The sequence below is a fragment of the Musa acuminata genome, chromosome BXJ2-3 (assembly GCF_036884655.1).
Source record: "Musa acuminata AAA Group cultivar baxijiao chromosome BXJ2-3, Cavendish_Baxijiao_AAA, whole genome shotgun sequence".
Taxonomy (NCBI): domain Eukaryota; kingdom Viridiplantae; phylum Streptophyta; class Magnoliopsida; order Zingiberales; family Musaceae; genus Musa; species Musa acuminata.
In genome coordinates this window covers 6,115,271-6,129,567 of record NC_088340.1, presented here as the reverse complement: position 1 = coordinate 6,129,567, position 14,297 = coordinate 6,115,271, and the positions used below count along the sequence as shown (strand labels likewise).

General features: G+C 37.0%; 2 protein-coding genes across 2 annotated transcripts; both read left to right on the top strand.

Annotated features, from left to right (window-relative positions):
* The first annotated feature begins 3,477 nt into the window (after positions 1–3,477).
* On the top strand, positions 3,478–4,533 carry LOC103977645 (ethylene-responsive transcription factor ERF071). Its single transcript, XM_009393218.3, has 2 exons — positions 3,478–3,705; positions 3,791–4,533. The coding sequence occupies exons 1-2, from the start codon at positions 3,582–3,584 to the stop codon at positions 4,219–4,221; spliced, it is 555 nt and encodes a 184-aa protein (XP_009391493.2). The 5' UTR covers positions 3,478–3,581; the 3' UTR covers positions 4,222–4,533.
* Positions 4,534–5,650: 1,117 nt separating this feature from the next.
* On the top strand, positions 5,651–14,069 carry LOC103977644 (E3 ubiquitin-protein ligase JMJ24). The gene is made up of 14 exons (XM_009393217.3): positions 5,651–5,883; positions 6,129–6,640; positions 6,722–6,864; positions 6,950–7,049; positions 7,216–7,348; positions 7,460–7,514; positions 7,635–8,373; positions 9,615–9,944; positions 10,800–11,243; positions 11,316–11,385; positions 11,617–11,702; positions 13,201–13,320; positions 13,412–13,482; positions 13,682–14,069. The coding sequence occupies exons 2-14, from the start codon at positions 6,149–6,151 to the stop codon at positions 13,779–13,781; spliced, it is 2,883 nt and encodes a 960-aa protein (XP_009391492.2). The 5' UTR covers positions 5,651–5,883; positions 6,129–6,148; the 3' UTR covers positions 13,782–14,069.
* Positions 14,070–14,297: the final 228 nt, after the last annotated feature.

Sequence of the window (14,297 nt, the reverse complement as noted above, 5' to 3'; positions counted from 1 at the left end):
ATTTCATAACTAATGGATGCATACAAATCGGTTTTAAGTATATTAATTAAATAAAAAGTTTCAAAAAAAGAAGATGTGCTAGATATCATGACACAGCCTAATAAAAAAATTGATCGATCGATTTAATAAGATTATACAAATTGATTAGAAATGTGATGCTTAGATTTTATTTATATAGTTATTTTTTTGCATAAGATACTCTCCACACTACACATAATTTTGAGGTGCCACTGATATCTGCACTCTTTTACTTACACTTCAAAATAAGAAAAAAAGAGAGAGGTTTTGGTATAATCTATTAAGTGATCTAAGAATAAATTATTAGTAAGTAAAATAAGAAAAACTCTTTATAAATAAAATAAAGTGTCATTTCGAGAGTATTAAATAGAAAAAAAAGTGTAATACTTATTAAAAATATTAATTAGTATATCTACTTCTACTCAAACTAATACTCTTTTAGAGATTTATTAGTTTCTTTTCGTGGGAGCTGAATGCAATGTGGGATGTAAGATCCCAAGATGTCATCCTACTCAACCTATGCTCGGAGCATAATGAGTTGAGAGAGAAGTGCACTAGCTTCCTTCTTGCATTCTTGTGTTTCAACATTCCTTTTGTAAGTATCTATCTAAACATAATTTACACATTTTACACAAAATTAAATGGCTTGACAGAAACAAGATGAATTAGATTCTTCTAAGGTCTGTAATACCACAAATAAGATAATTTTTCTTTACAAGGAATTACATCATTTTAGTCCAAAAATAATGAATTGTTTAGCTAAATTAGGAGAAAACATCTGCAATCTATGATCTCTGTAGTTAAACAGAAAAAAAAAAAAAGATAATATGAGAAGTCATCATGGTCATTCTTGACTAAGCTTCAGCTTGTCTGAGTACACTAACATTACACTGTTGGTGGTGTGACAACTTGCAAATGCTGTCTTGCAAACTTGCAGCTTCTTTTCATGTTGCAAAAGCTCACCTGCCACAAAACTATGGGCTAATCCTACTGATGAGAGAGAGAGAGAGAGAGAGAGAGAGAGAGAGAGAGAGAGAGATGCCATCACAGTCATCTAATAAAGGGGCTTTTTTAAGCGAGTCTTAAAGGTTCCACATGATCCGATTCTACCTTTAATATCCACACTTGCAAAAGATGTTTGACATTAAGTAAATGCCTAAGAGGTCCCTATCACAAAGATGTCAAATGAAATATCTTTAGAATAGTTATAGAAAGAAAATTCAATGAATGTTAGCCTCTTTCTTATCAATATAAACTCTTTGGATGATTAGTAATTTGATTAAAATTTTATTATGGTATCGGAGCTAACTAATTATGCATGATTTGTATTAATATTCTTAAAACATGGAATTAATCAGATATTTGGTGCAGAAAATATTTGAACACAAAATGTTTACTCCAATACCATCTCTTTTTTTTTTTATGGATATATATCCAAATAATCTATCTATTCATACTTTTAACATTTTTAGTGTTGAAGTATATAAATATATATTATTCTTCTGCATCAACAATTTGCAATTGAATATGAAATGGATGGCTTCGAAGATCATCGAATTTCTAAGTTGAATATTTGGTGATCTCAAATCAGACATTGGAAGAATCTAATTCATCTTGTTCCTGTCAAGCCATTTAGTTTTGTGTAAAATGTGTAAATTATGTTTAGAAAGATACTCACAAAAAGAATGGACAGCTTGAAACACAAGAATGCAAGAAGGAAGCTAGTGCAATTCTCTTTCAACTCGTGATGCTCGAGCCATAGGTTGAGTAGGGTTTAAGCATGTGATTAAACCGAGCATTTTAGTCTTAAAAAATGGGAAAGGAATTAGGCAGGAACAAGAAAGTAAACATGGATTTCTCTCATTCAAATCATGTTTCTATGACTTTATATAGCTTCTTGTCTAACAAAGCTTCTTCCTTGAAAGTGGTACACTACATTCGACATGATCATTAACTTGGGATTCTCGAGAAGCACTTCACCAAATCTTTTACCATTAGTCTCCGGCCATCTTTTTAGCTTTTGAAATGGTCTTAGTGAAAGGAATTAATTGGCTTTTGGTACCAATTAGATCATGTGATGCAATGAATCATATTGATCAACATCAACTCATTACAGTGCATACCTTTAGAGAGAGAGAGAGAGAGAGAGAGAGAGAGAGAGAGAGAGAGAGAGAGAGAGAGAGAGAGAGAGAAACATGATTCTAGTAATTATTTTTATAACTTTCATAAAGCTGAGTAATAATGTTAAATCAACACAGCTTATTATATATTATTTCTTATGCTTATTGTCTCTAGTAAAAACATATATGTGTTAGTATTTTAGTAGTCATAATTAGATTCAAGTTAGTTCGAAGAATTAGTATAAGAATTAAAAATTTAATGAGAGATATAGAGAAAAATAAGTTAGAATATATGTCTTATGACTTTCTCTAATAGATCTATGATAGAATATTTTTTTGTTTATAGAATTTATGTGAGAAAATGTTAAGGGATTCATGACTTAGATTTAAGTTTCTTGTATTTGTTTCTCTTCGTATAAAGAAGAATATGATTTCTCTTCATATAAATTAAGAACCATTTTATATTTTTTTTATGGATTTTCTAATTTATTTTATGACTTGTTGATCTAAGTCTCTCTTTTTTATTTTGAAGCCGTCCTCTAGCAAATACATCTGGAAATCAATCTTCTCATATTAGTTTATGTTGTAGAATTTTCTATACCATGTGTTTCTTCTTTAAGTATGTAACACCCTTTATTAATTTCACATTCGAAGTGGACAAGATTAAAATTGACTTATAAGGATTTGATGAGTGTATTATTATAAATTTCAGTTTAAGTATTTTGATTAATGATTATAAGGAGTACCGAAGTGTTTTTGCCTGTGTTTTATGGAGAGAGAGAGAGTATATCTACGTCTTAATAGTACTTCACTCTCCATCAAAAGCAGCCTCCATGCACAGATCGAGACCATGCCTTCTATTTTGCTTCGATCCATTGCCAAGAGAATGAACAAAGATGGTGAAAGAACCCATGCTAACAACATGAGAACATTTACGTCAAGTTTCACGAAAACGTCCGCTTACTGAAGAGATTGGGCAAAGGCACAGATGTCTCATGGTGTTCGTCAACACCTATAGCAACTTGGGAAGTGGTTGCTTACTCCTTTTGGTCTTAGTTAAGATCAATCTGCTCTGAGCACTTCTCGATCATGTCAATACTGCGGCTCAAATACAATGTGCTCCTTATATATTACTTGTTTATGCACCACGGAGGTGCTTTCGTCCATGTGTTGCAATGCCATGGCTTTGAAATGCTACATGACTTGGGTCAAGAGAAAGCTGAGTCAAAGTGTCGATGGCAGCTTTTCAACTTTGGTCGATGGAGACTTGTGCAGGTGCCCACAGCATGCCTGAGATTTACCACCTCCATTACCATTGATGTCTTGCTTTGTTCATAAATACCACGTTCCCACCTTCCATTCTGCCAAAACCACGTCTCTCTCGATTCCTCTCCCTTCCGAGCTCCTATCATCTACTAGAAGAAAAAGGACTGTGGTGATCAGATGTGTGGAGGCGCCATCATCTCCGACTTGATCTCTCCTCGCGACAACACCCACCGACCCTCCACTTCCGTCTTCTGGCCCGACTGCACCGACTGCCACTGTATCCCGCCACCACTCGAGAAAGGTACTGCTCGTCTTCTTTCTCTCCTGGAAGTTAGAAGGACGGTGACAAGAAGTCCTTGTTTGTGTATTGTACTTGGTGGACACAGTCCAGAGGAAGCGGGAGCGGAAGAACCTGTACCGAGGAATACGGCATCGGCCGTGGGGGAAGTGGGCAGCGGAGATCCGCGACCCGGTGAAAGGCGTTCGGGTATGGCTGGGCACCTTCGCCACTGCTGAGGAGGCCGCCCGCGCATACGACCGCGAGGCCCGCCGGATCCGCGGCAAGAAGGCAAAGGTCAACTTCCCCAACGACGATCCCCTCCCCAACCCCCCGCGCCGGCGCTCCGCAGCCACCGTTAGCTCGTACGAAGCAAGGTGGCTCTCCGATCAGCCGACAACAGCGGCGGCCCACGCATCGTACACGATGAACTTGTATGAGGTGCCGTACATGGAGAGCGTTGTGCCCTCGACGGGGTCTCCAGGCATGGAGATGCTCTGGAGTTTTGATGACGTCACTCCATCTTCTGCTTCTCTTTAGACGATGTCGATGCATGTCTGGATGCATCTGTAACCATTAGGACCGGCTGCTACGTACTGTCCTTGTACTTCTTTGGACCTCTAATGGTTTGTCTTTCTCTCTATTAGGTTTTGATGTTCCTATCTTCGTTGATGTGTTGATGGTGGTGTTAACTATCAAGTTTTGCTGTGTAAAGTGGGTCTTTGTAGTGAGACTATCAACTCAAACAAGGCCTTTGTTTGGGGTAATAACCATAGCTCTATTTGTCATCTTTTTCTATTTCTATAGTTACTTTATAGTCTTCTATCAATAAAAGTTTCCCTTTCTTTTGAATTATAATGATACAAGCTTGTAAACTATGCAAGTTAAATCTCCAAAAAGGAATACTCAAAAGATGCTCTCTAAAGTGGAAATTGATACATACTATCTTTACACATATTTACCTCAAATATGAGACTATTTTGGTATTCATGTAGCTAATATTCTCATCAGGTCCATACCTATATCACATAGATGAAAAGAATTATCTCAAATTGTGTGGGTCTGTTGCACTATGATTTCTATCTTACTGGAGATTCACCAGTATGTACATTAGATTCCAGTATGACCCACAAATTACCTTACTCTAATATCATATATATATCATGTTTTGATGTTTACAAATCATGTGGAATAAGTCCACAATTTTATACTAATGATAGAGTATTAAATTGATCTTATTTTAATAACTTAAGTTTTTTGAATTGATTATCACCAAAATCAGAAATTCTTAACATATTTAAGGTCAATACAACTTATATATAATCACAATCCATAATCTATGCTCTAAGGTGGGATTGTTTTGGTATATTATATGAATTCCTACATGCATATTCTTTTAAAATGCAATCAATTTGAATAGTTAATGGTGTACTTTTGTAATATTGTTATATTCTTGTCACTTCATGAAATGATTTTTGAGTTGTGCAGCAATATATAAATATAAATATAAATATAAATATAAATATAATGCATTAAGGAATCATGATTTGGACTATATTAATTCTGAAATAAAGTGGCTTCACTTTCTGTCCCATACTTTATAATCATATATTATACTTTCTAATTGTATAGCATTAAAATTGTATTGATGGTTTATATCACGGTCAGCAGAGGATCCAAGTCCACATCTCGCAACAGACCATCACGACCGTTCGATCAATCGAGATGAAAGATGAACGGTCTGGATGGGTTGATCCCTGCCGCGCCGGACTGGTAGGAGAGCGTCGCCCTGTGCCCCCACCAACCTCAAGAAACCAGCAGACGCCCCTAAAATACCCGAACTACCCCCAGACACCACATCCTCTTCGTCCCACCGCAAGCGAAACTATCACGGGTAATTAGGGAAATAGACTTACATGTTACAGAGCCCGGCCTTGGCTTTCTTCTTCTTTTGGTACTGCGGAATAGAGAGCGATCCCCACTGCGACGTCCACATCCTTTTATGAGTTTTGACCCCTCAATCTTTCCTTAATTCTCCGAGACGTCCTCCAACTCGAGTCCAAAGTACACAGACTCTGCGTTCAGTCTTCCCTTTTATATATATCTCCCTCTCCATGTCGCCGTTCCTCTCGCAATTGTTCCTCTTTTCGCCGAGTAGAAGAGGATCGGGGACGCTCAAAACCCTAGAATCCGGATCCAAAGGTGCTCTCCCAATTCTTCCCCGTCTTTCTTTCTTTTTCTTTTCCGGATATGTGATCGATCTTGAACTCCAATTGCTTGTTTGGACTTGATCTCGGTTGATGAAAGTTTCGGCCTAGATTTAGGGTTATGTCGTTGCTGGAATCTTTGACGTAGATTTCGTTCTTGAAGCTTTTTGAATGGGGGAAGAAGAAAGCTGGAATCTTTTGTCATGGAACCTACTATCTGGTTCTTTTCTTGAATTATAGGTTAGGGCAGCGTCCGAGGCATGGACGACTATGTGGGGATACCTGAGGACCTGAGGTGCAAGAGATCGGACGGGAAACAGTGGAGGTGCAGCGCCCTGTCGATGCCAGATAAGACCGTATGCGAGAAGCACTACATCCAGGCGAAGAGGCGGGCGGCAAACTCTGCGCAGAGGGCGAGTGAGAGGAAGGCGAGGCGGAAGTCTCTTGACGACGCTGATATATACTTGGAGAGCAGGAGTAAGGAGCCTGAAACGTCGAGGTCCATGTCTCCGATGAATGTAGGTGGGGCGGAGTTGCCTTCTGTGAACAAGTACAAGGAGAAGATGCCCAGAGGGCAGGCCTTGTACTCTCGTGGGACAGCGAGGAGTTTTTCAGCGCATGGTGTTAAGGGAAGGTCTATTCAGGAGGTGCAGAGAGATGCGCTTCATGTTGAGGAGAATCAAGTTAGATCTGTATACAAGACTCCACCATTGTATAGGGAGGCAAAGAACTACAATGGGAGTAGCCGAGGGGTGAGCTAAAGTTGCTGCTTCCTTCTTTGTAATTAGTGTTTGTTTTTTAAGCAATCTGGGATTTTGTATACGGTCTTATAGGAATCTTCTGGAAAAAGTTCTGGTTCTTCTGGTGAGGCTGATGGACAAATTTGTCATCACTGCCGGAAGAATGACCGAGCTAGTGTCGTTTGGTGTATTAGTTGCGAGAGGAGAGGGTACTGTAGTGGCTGCATATCAAGATGGTATTAATTTTTCTGCTGTATGTTAAGTTTTAAGCTTTTAGTTTAATGGAGAGTTGACTGCTCCATGACGAATTGCATCTATTAGGTATGCTGACATCCCTGTGGAAGACATCCGTCAGGTTTGCCCAGCATGTCGTGGTATATGTACTTGTAAAGCTTGCTTGCAGGGAGATAATTTAGTTAAGGTAGCTTTCCTCCTTTTCATCTGATTGTGCAAATTACATTGTATCTTCACTCATGTTGGGATATTTTTTTTGTCTTTTCATTCTGTGTTTGTGTTTTTTTCCTTTCCTTTTCTTTTTATTCGATGCATGCCTACTTCAATTACTTAATTCCTATCTTTATTTTCAGGCTAAGATACAGGAGATGGCTGCAATCGATAAGTTGAGATATCTTCATAGCCTTTTGAAGTTCATACTTCCTGTGCTTAAGCAGATTTATGCAGAGCAATGCTTTGAGATAGGCGTTGAAACAAGAACATATGGTACCTTTAGTTGCAGTTGCTTTCTTTGTATACTTCTTTTGCAGATTTCCTAATTTTATTTGCTTCGTCCTTTAATCTTTCTTACAATTCTGATATTATCCTTTGTCTCAGGGCCTAAAGCTGATATTCCAAGGGTAAAGATAGATGCGGATGAGCAGCTGTGCTGGTACTTTCCCATTAATACATTGCTTCATAATTTTCTCTTGTTACTATCAATTGAAGCGCTTGCACATTCTTCAATCATGGTTTCATAGGCATTAAGCAATAATACCATAATTGGGTGCAGTGACTTCTGCAAAGTACCAATTCTCGATTATCATCGACACTGTACAAACTGTTCATATGATTTATGCCTCACCTGTTGTCGGGATCTTCGACGGTCATCTTCGGTTGCCGTTAGAGGTGAATGCAATCAGGGTTGGTCTTCTGAGAGAAGCAAAGATGCCAATGCTGTGGCCACATGTCTAGAATCATCTGAAAGAAGTGCTAGTGATGACTGTACAATTAACTTTGTTCATCAGTTTCCCAGGTGGAAAGCCAACAGTGATGGCACCATCAATTGTGGACCTATGGAGGCAGGTGGCTGTGGGTCCTCGAAGTTAGTTTTGAGGCGTATTTTCAAAATAAACTGGGTCGCAAAACTGGTAAAAAGTGCTGAGGAAATGGTTAACGGATGCACAATTTGTGATGTAGATGGTTTGATGAGATGTCCTTGTACAGGGAATAACACTTCTGAGTCAAATTGGGTAAGTAAGTTCACTCGTCGTCAGTGCTCTATGAGAGATGGTAGCGATGATAATTTCTTGTACTTCCCATTGTCAGAGGATATAAAACATGAAGGCATCAGTCATTTTCATGAGCATTGGGTTAAGGGTGAACCGGTTATTGTAAGACATACATTTGAGTGTCCGTTGGCTTCAAGTTGGGATCCATCCATTATATGGAAAGGCATTCAAGAGACTATAGATGAGAGAATGGATGAGAATATGAAGGTGAAAGCCTTCAATTGTTATAATCTGTCAGAGGTATGTTTCCAGCATGACTCATCCTTTATGGTGATTTTTGTTGTTGGTTTCATTTGCAGTAATGCTGATTACAGTTTTATTGAGACAACTTTGGGTGCCACTTGAGCAATCTTCCATCACTAGCATTTTTTTGTTTTGGAAATTTCAAGAACTTTTGCTGATAATGCTTTTCTTTATTATAGTGTCTTAATTTGAAGACATTTGAACAGAAAAATGCTGCATATGGTAAAAACATTGGAAACCTTATCTGCAACTGCATTATCCTAGATCCATAACCATATTTGATATTACCCCACTTGATTGTCTCTGTCAATGATTGCTGTGGAATTTTTTTGTTTGATTCTAAATGTGATTTCACTTAAATTGATTCTGCATTTTGTCTAAAGAGCAATCAGTATTTGTTAAGACTTAAGACAACTTACTGTTTCACAGTACTTCCATACATTTAAAGATTTTTTGTTCATATAGTCAATTATTGGGTTAATAGGATAATAGGGACCGGTAAATGTAAATCATGCTCAGTAAACTCAATGTCAAAGCATCACATGTTAGTAGTAACATTGATGCCAAAGTGTCGTACATTTTAATGCAGACATTAGGATGTCAGCTTATATCCAGAGGGTGTAATCAAACGGAAATTTCAAGTGTAGGAGGTTTCCCCCAGTTTTAAGTGTTTTAGACCTAACGAAGCAAAAGAATCGAGGCAACCCCTTGTACCTTGAAGCATGATGAAGGATATCTGTTGCACCATTAACTTGAATAAATAGGATTTAAACAATGTATCCCAAAGTGCTTATTCCAAATACCAGTTTTAAGCTCATCAAGCTTTATATACCAACACAACCAATTATCAACTTCTATTGTGGACCTAATCAAAGCATCACATATATAGTACCAAATTGGGTTTTGGTATTTCTTGTCCATATTATAGTATGATGGTATTATGGGTTTGTTCTATTTCATCTTGATTCAGTATCTTCTATTTGACATTATCTATGGATCTGTCATGATTTTGTTATGGCAGTAGGAACCCTTTAATAAGCTTTAAGGTATGTTCTCCGGGATCTATGTGATTTGGCAACTGTATAGGAATAATGACTTCTAACACTTGAAATCACAATATCATATTCTTATCTACTTGAATTTTATGCATCTTTGTTACAAATTTCTGTTTAGGAAAATGATTGCTGTTTCCTTTTTATTTTCCTTGATTTATCTTTAAACCATACTATGTATGGCAGGTTGAAATTGAACTAGTTCAGTTCATTAAAGGATATTCAGAGGGTTGTATGCATGAAGATGGCCAGCCAGAAATGTTAAGAATAAAGGATTGGCCAACTCCTGGTGCTGTGGAAGAGTTTATATTATGTCAGAGACCAGAGTTTCTTGGTAATTTCCCATTGGTTGAATTTGTTCATTACAAGTGGGGTATTCTAAATCTTGCTGCAAAGCTACCGCATGATGCAATGCAAAATGAAGTAGGACCTAAACTTGTTATTTCTTATGGCACACACAAAGAGCTTGATAAAGGTGATCCTGTGGCCAATCTTCAAGTAAATATGGGTGATATGGTAGGTCCACTGATTTTTCTCCACCACATGCATTTCAAGTAAATATTGGTGATACAGTCAATCTTCAAGTATTTTTTGCTATCTGAGTACATGACAACCATAATTATACATTACCACTGCATGCATTTCTTTTCAATAAGAAATAATTATTATACCTTCTATTTTATGAAATATCCTGCTTTTTGCTGAATGAGGTGGCATTCAGTAACTCTAGGATCTGATCCTATGTTTGATCTTCTTAAAAAAATTCATTACATTAAATGACATATAAGCCGCTCACACATGTACTTAGGTCATGTATCATTTGTGCAACAATGCACTAATCACTGGGATATCTCGCAGAGATGATTTATAATTTAATTGGATCGGTTTTTTATTATTGCATTTTTGGTGGTTGACACCCATGTTAATCGACGTTAATTTTCCTGGTGTAAGAATAAACCATATATAAATAGGTGTAATTTGTAGTCATTTGAGGAATAAATGGGAGATGGTTGTGTTGAATAACTGATAGCCAACATAAAAGATTGTCTAAACTTGGATTCATGCACAACACTCAATGATGAGAAAGGATCCATGTATCCTATTGGAAATATTTGGGATATTATGGCTTTTTACTATTTATTTTTTTGTTTGGTGCTGGCATCTCTGTACAATCAATGAATCTGTATTGGTAAATATTTTGTGAATCTGCATCAGCAAGTACTTTGTAGTTCTTAACTGGAAGATAAATTATATGCTTTGATTACAAAGTTTGGATCATAGTTGAGACATGAACAGCTCTACTTTACCATATGGTTTGAAATCCTAACATAATTAAGCACTACAATCTGAAACCTTTTGTACTTTGTGCAGGTTTCCCTTTTAATGCACACAGCTGATGCAGCTTTAAAGAGGTCTGAGGTTGAAAAAAGCAATAGAACTTTCAAGGATTTCGAAGCTGCAAAGCCCCTTGAGAATGTCAATTTTATGGATTCTAATGTGTCTTTGGATGAGCATACAGGGATATCTGATATATCTTCCAGAGAATGCAGTAAGGAAGACGAGTTCTCGTTGGATTTGAAAACCAAGGAGGACACCACTATGGATATTCAAGAATTCAATCACCGTGACCTAAGTGCTCACGAAAGGAGGGATTCTGAATCTACTAATGCAGACAAGCACTTGCATGACCCTTCAGAAAGAGCTTCTGCTGGAGCCATTTGGGATGTTTTTCGCAGACAAGATGTTCCTAAGCTGAATGAATACTTGAAGATTAATTGGACGAACCTTACAAGTTCTAGTGAATTTACCAATTTGGTAAAATTTGTTCTTTTTCCAGTACATTATCTTATATCTGTGCAGTATTTTACTGCCTTTTTTATTTGGTAGGTTATGCCTCTCTATAACCAAGCTGTGTACCTAAACAATGATCAGAAGAAAATGCTGAAGGAACAATTCAGTAAGTTGAATATGTGATTGGTAGCTCTTTTTTTTCTTGCGTGCTCGAGCTGTCTGACTAAAGTAGTACATCTTTTGATGTTTTCTCTAGACTTCTGTAAATAGAAATTGAAAAAAATGGCCAGTTTGTTTGTTTGTTACGATGCTAACAATGTTCTAAATTTCTCAATTGTGCTGTCTTTTGTTCATGTTTTGTGTTTCTAATACTCTGAATTTCCTGTTGATCTGATAGGAATTGAGCCATGGACATTTGAGCAGCATGTTGGTGAGGCTGTTTTTATTCCTGCTGGATGTCCTTTTCAGGTTCGAAATCTTCAGGTGAGATGCATTTACAGAGAGATTGAAGTACCTAAATTGATAATAAAGCTTTTGTATGAGCTTTTATAGTTCTTTCATGATTTATTAGAACACTCGAGGGGATATAAATGCATGTAAATGATGAAAAGCCTCTATGGAGCTAGGGCTGTTAAAGTATCCATCCTGATCTGATCCAATATGGATAAATATTGATATGGATCAAATTCTGACCTAAAAATCTGATCTTATGACAGTCCCAATTCTTATGGAATCAGATATGTAGCCAGAGCAATCCAATCTGACTTTATTATATGTCGTTAGTCCACGTGCTACTCCGTAACATGCAGTCTTCTCCCTCTCTATTTTATGGGACCTATCAACCGAAAATATTTCATGTTGAAAACATTTAGGTCTTCAAAGTTGTCCACCTCCTTGACTTATTTTTCTTTGAATATTTTTATTTTCTCCATCACTAACTTGTAAGATAGAGAGAACAAGCAGAAGTTAAGTTTACATCAATTACTGCAATATCTCATCATTTATGCAAAAACACTCTTCTTCACCCTCTTACCTTTTCTCTTACATTGTTTGGAATTAGGATAAAAAAAATCCTAACTCTAAGATTTACCCTATTAGATAGGGGAAAGACATTAAGCCAGGAACAACAGTGGTGCAACGCTTTTCTGAGAAGCTCACTGATATAATATTTTTGTGCAAGCCAGGAATATCAGCCTTTTTGTGTCTCTCAAACTCTAATGGACACCAAGAGCATCTCTCACAAGTAATCTTCAAATGGTTTGTTTTTTTAAATTTAGTGTTGTAGGCCTCTTCTCTCTTCTTTCTCTCTCTCTCTCTCAATCTGTCTCAATATATTCCTCCTGATATCTATTTTCTGATGTGGACCATTTGGTCTGTATTGGAGATCTGGGTATATGTGTTTCAGATGTGGATTGGTTCAGAGCTGATTCATTTGATGTTTTGGATAAGATGGGGGATGAAATTTTGGGTTAGGTATGGATCTACTTGATCCAATTCTGATCCAATCTTTCCAGAGCCCTGCAAGGAACTATTTGAATTAAACCAAACTCCTTGTTATCCTATGGGATCAATTTTTGTTTTTTTTGGGTCCTTAATCTGTATTATTCCTAAACATGGCTTATTCACTTCTCTTAAAGATGGAAAGGGAAAGATAAAATCTTCCGTTGCTTGTTTATTTTTGGGTCCATGGATGTGTTGTGCTTGTACTTACTGCATTATTTCATGTTCACCTGTTCTGGTGCGGCCATGGTTTGGATGCAGATGGCCAATTTAAATTTATTTCTGCTTGCTTTGGTGTTTTTCTCATTTTTTTGATTTATTATTAGATTTCTGTAACATTATGAAATAAATTGCTTCAAAAGATGTATAGCATGCAAGAAAATCAAGTATGCTACTATCAGTTCCTTTTATTTCTCAAGCTTTACGACAATGTCAGTTATCTGTAAGCCAAACTGTTGTTGACTTTATTTTAATCTTGCAGTCATCGGTTCAGTTGGTTCTTGACTTTTTATCTCCGGAGAGCTTAAGAGAGGCTGCTCGTATGGCCGAAGAGATTCGTTGCCTTCCAAACAATCATGAAGCAAAACTTAAGATGTTGGAGGTTCACCCGATTTACACTAATAGTAGTTTGCTCCACAGTGCTTTTTCCATAACTACCTAGTTTGTATATTATATGTATATTGTTTTTGCAGGTGGGAAAGATGTCTATGTATGCTGCCAGTTCAGCCATCAGAGAAATTCAGAAAATAACACTCGATCCCAGGTATTTAAAATTTCTTACATCTCATTTTGGTGTTACTTAGCTTAAAAATCAGATCCCTTTTTGTGAATTTAAGATGACAGTTCACAAATTCACAACAACTCCCGGTTCATATTAACTACTAATTGTTTCTCCTGACTCTTGATTGCTTCTTTGCTGACTTGTGGCATTGCCTATTAATCCACTTACTAAATTTTTGCAGGCTCAGTTCAGATGTTAAATTTGAGAACCGGAATCTCACTGCATTAGTTTCTGAGAATATAGAAAAGTTGACAAAGCGACGACAAGTAGTTTGCAGTTGAATCGGCTGATTTCACATTTGATTAATGTAAAGATTGTTTGTGCTAAAGGATTGTATATAGTTTATATACGGTGATGTAAACATCATCTCCAAGGAAGATGAATGTGTAATGTTGGTGAGCTGACTCTTCTCTTTAGCTTCTAGGCCAAGCATTTGCAGAGAAATACTAGATATAAATTTATTTGGAGATGGCTACAATAGCCAAACACATTATGGACTAATAATCAAAGCTTGTAAGTTAATTTTTTTGTTTTGACTAATTAAATGGCCTGACTTGTGGTATCGTCTATATCTGGGGTAATATGTTGAATTGTGATTTTAAAGGCGACATGTTGTGTAACTTCTCTGCAGCCATTGAGTTTGGTTGAATTCTTTTGGAATACAATCCATTCAGCATTTTATATCGAGAAATGTTAAAGCGTGGTTTTGTTTCTGGTCAACATGGCAATGCAGTGAGTGGAATTGTTGGTTCAGATCTGTTTTCAGTTTACTTTTTTGCCGTATGTTCTATACGATG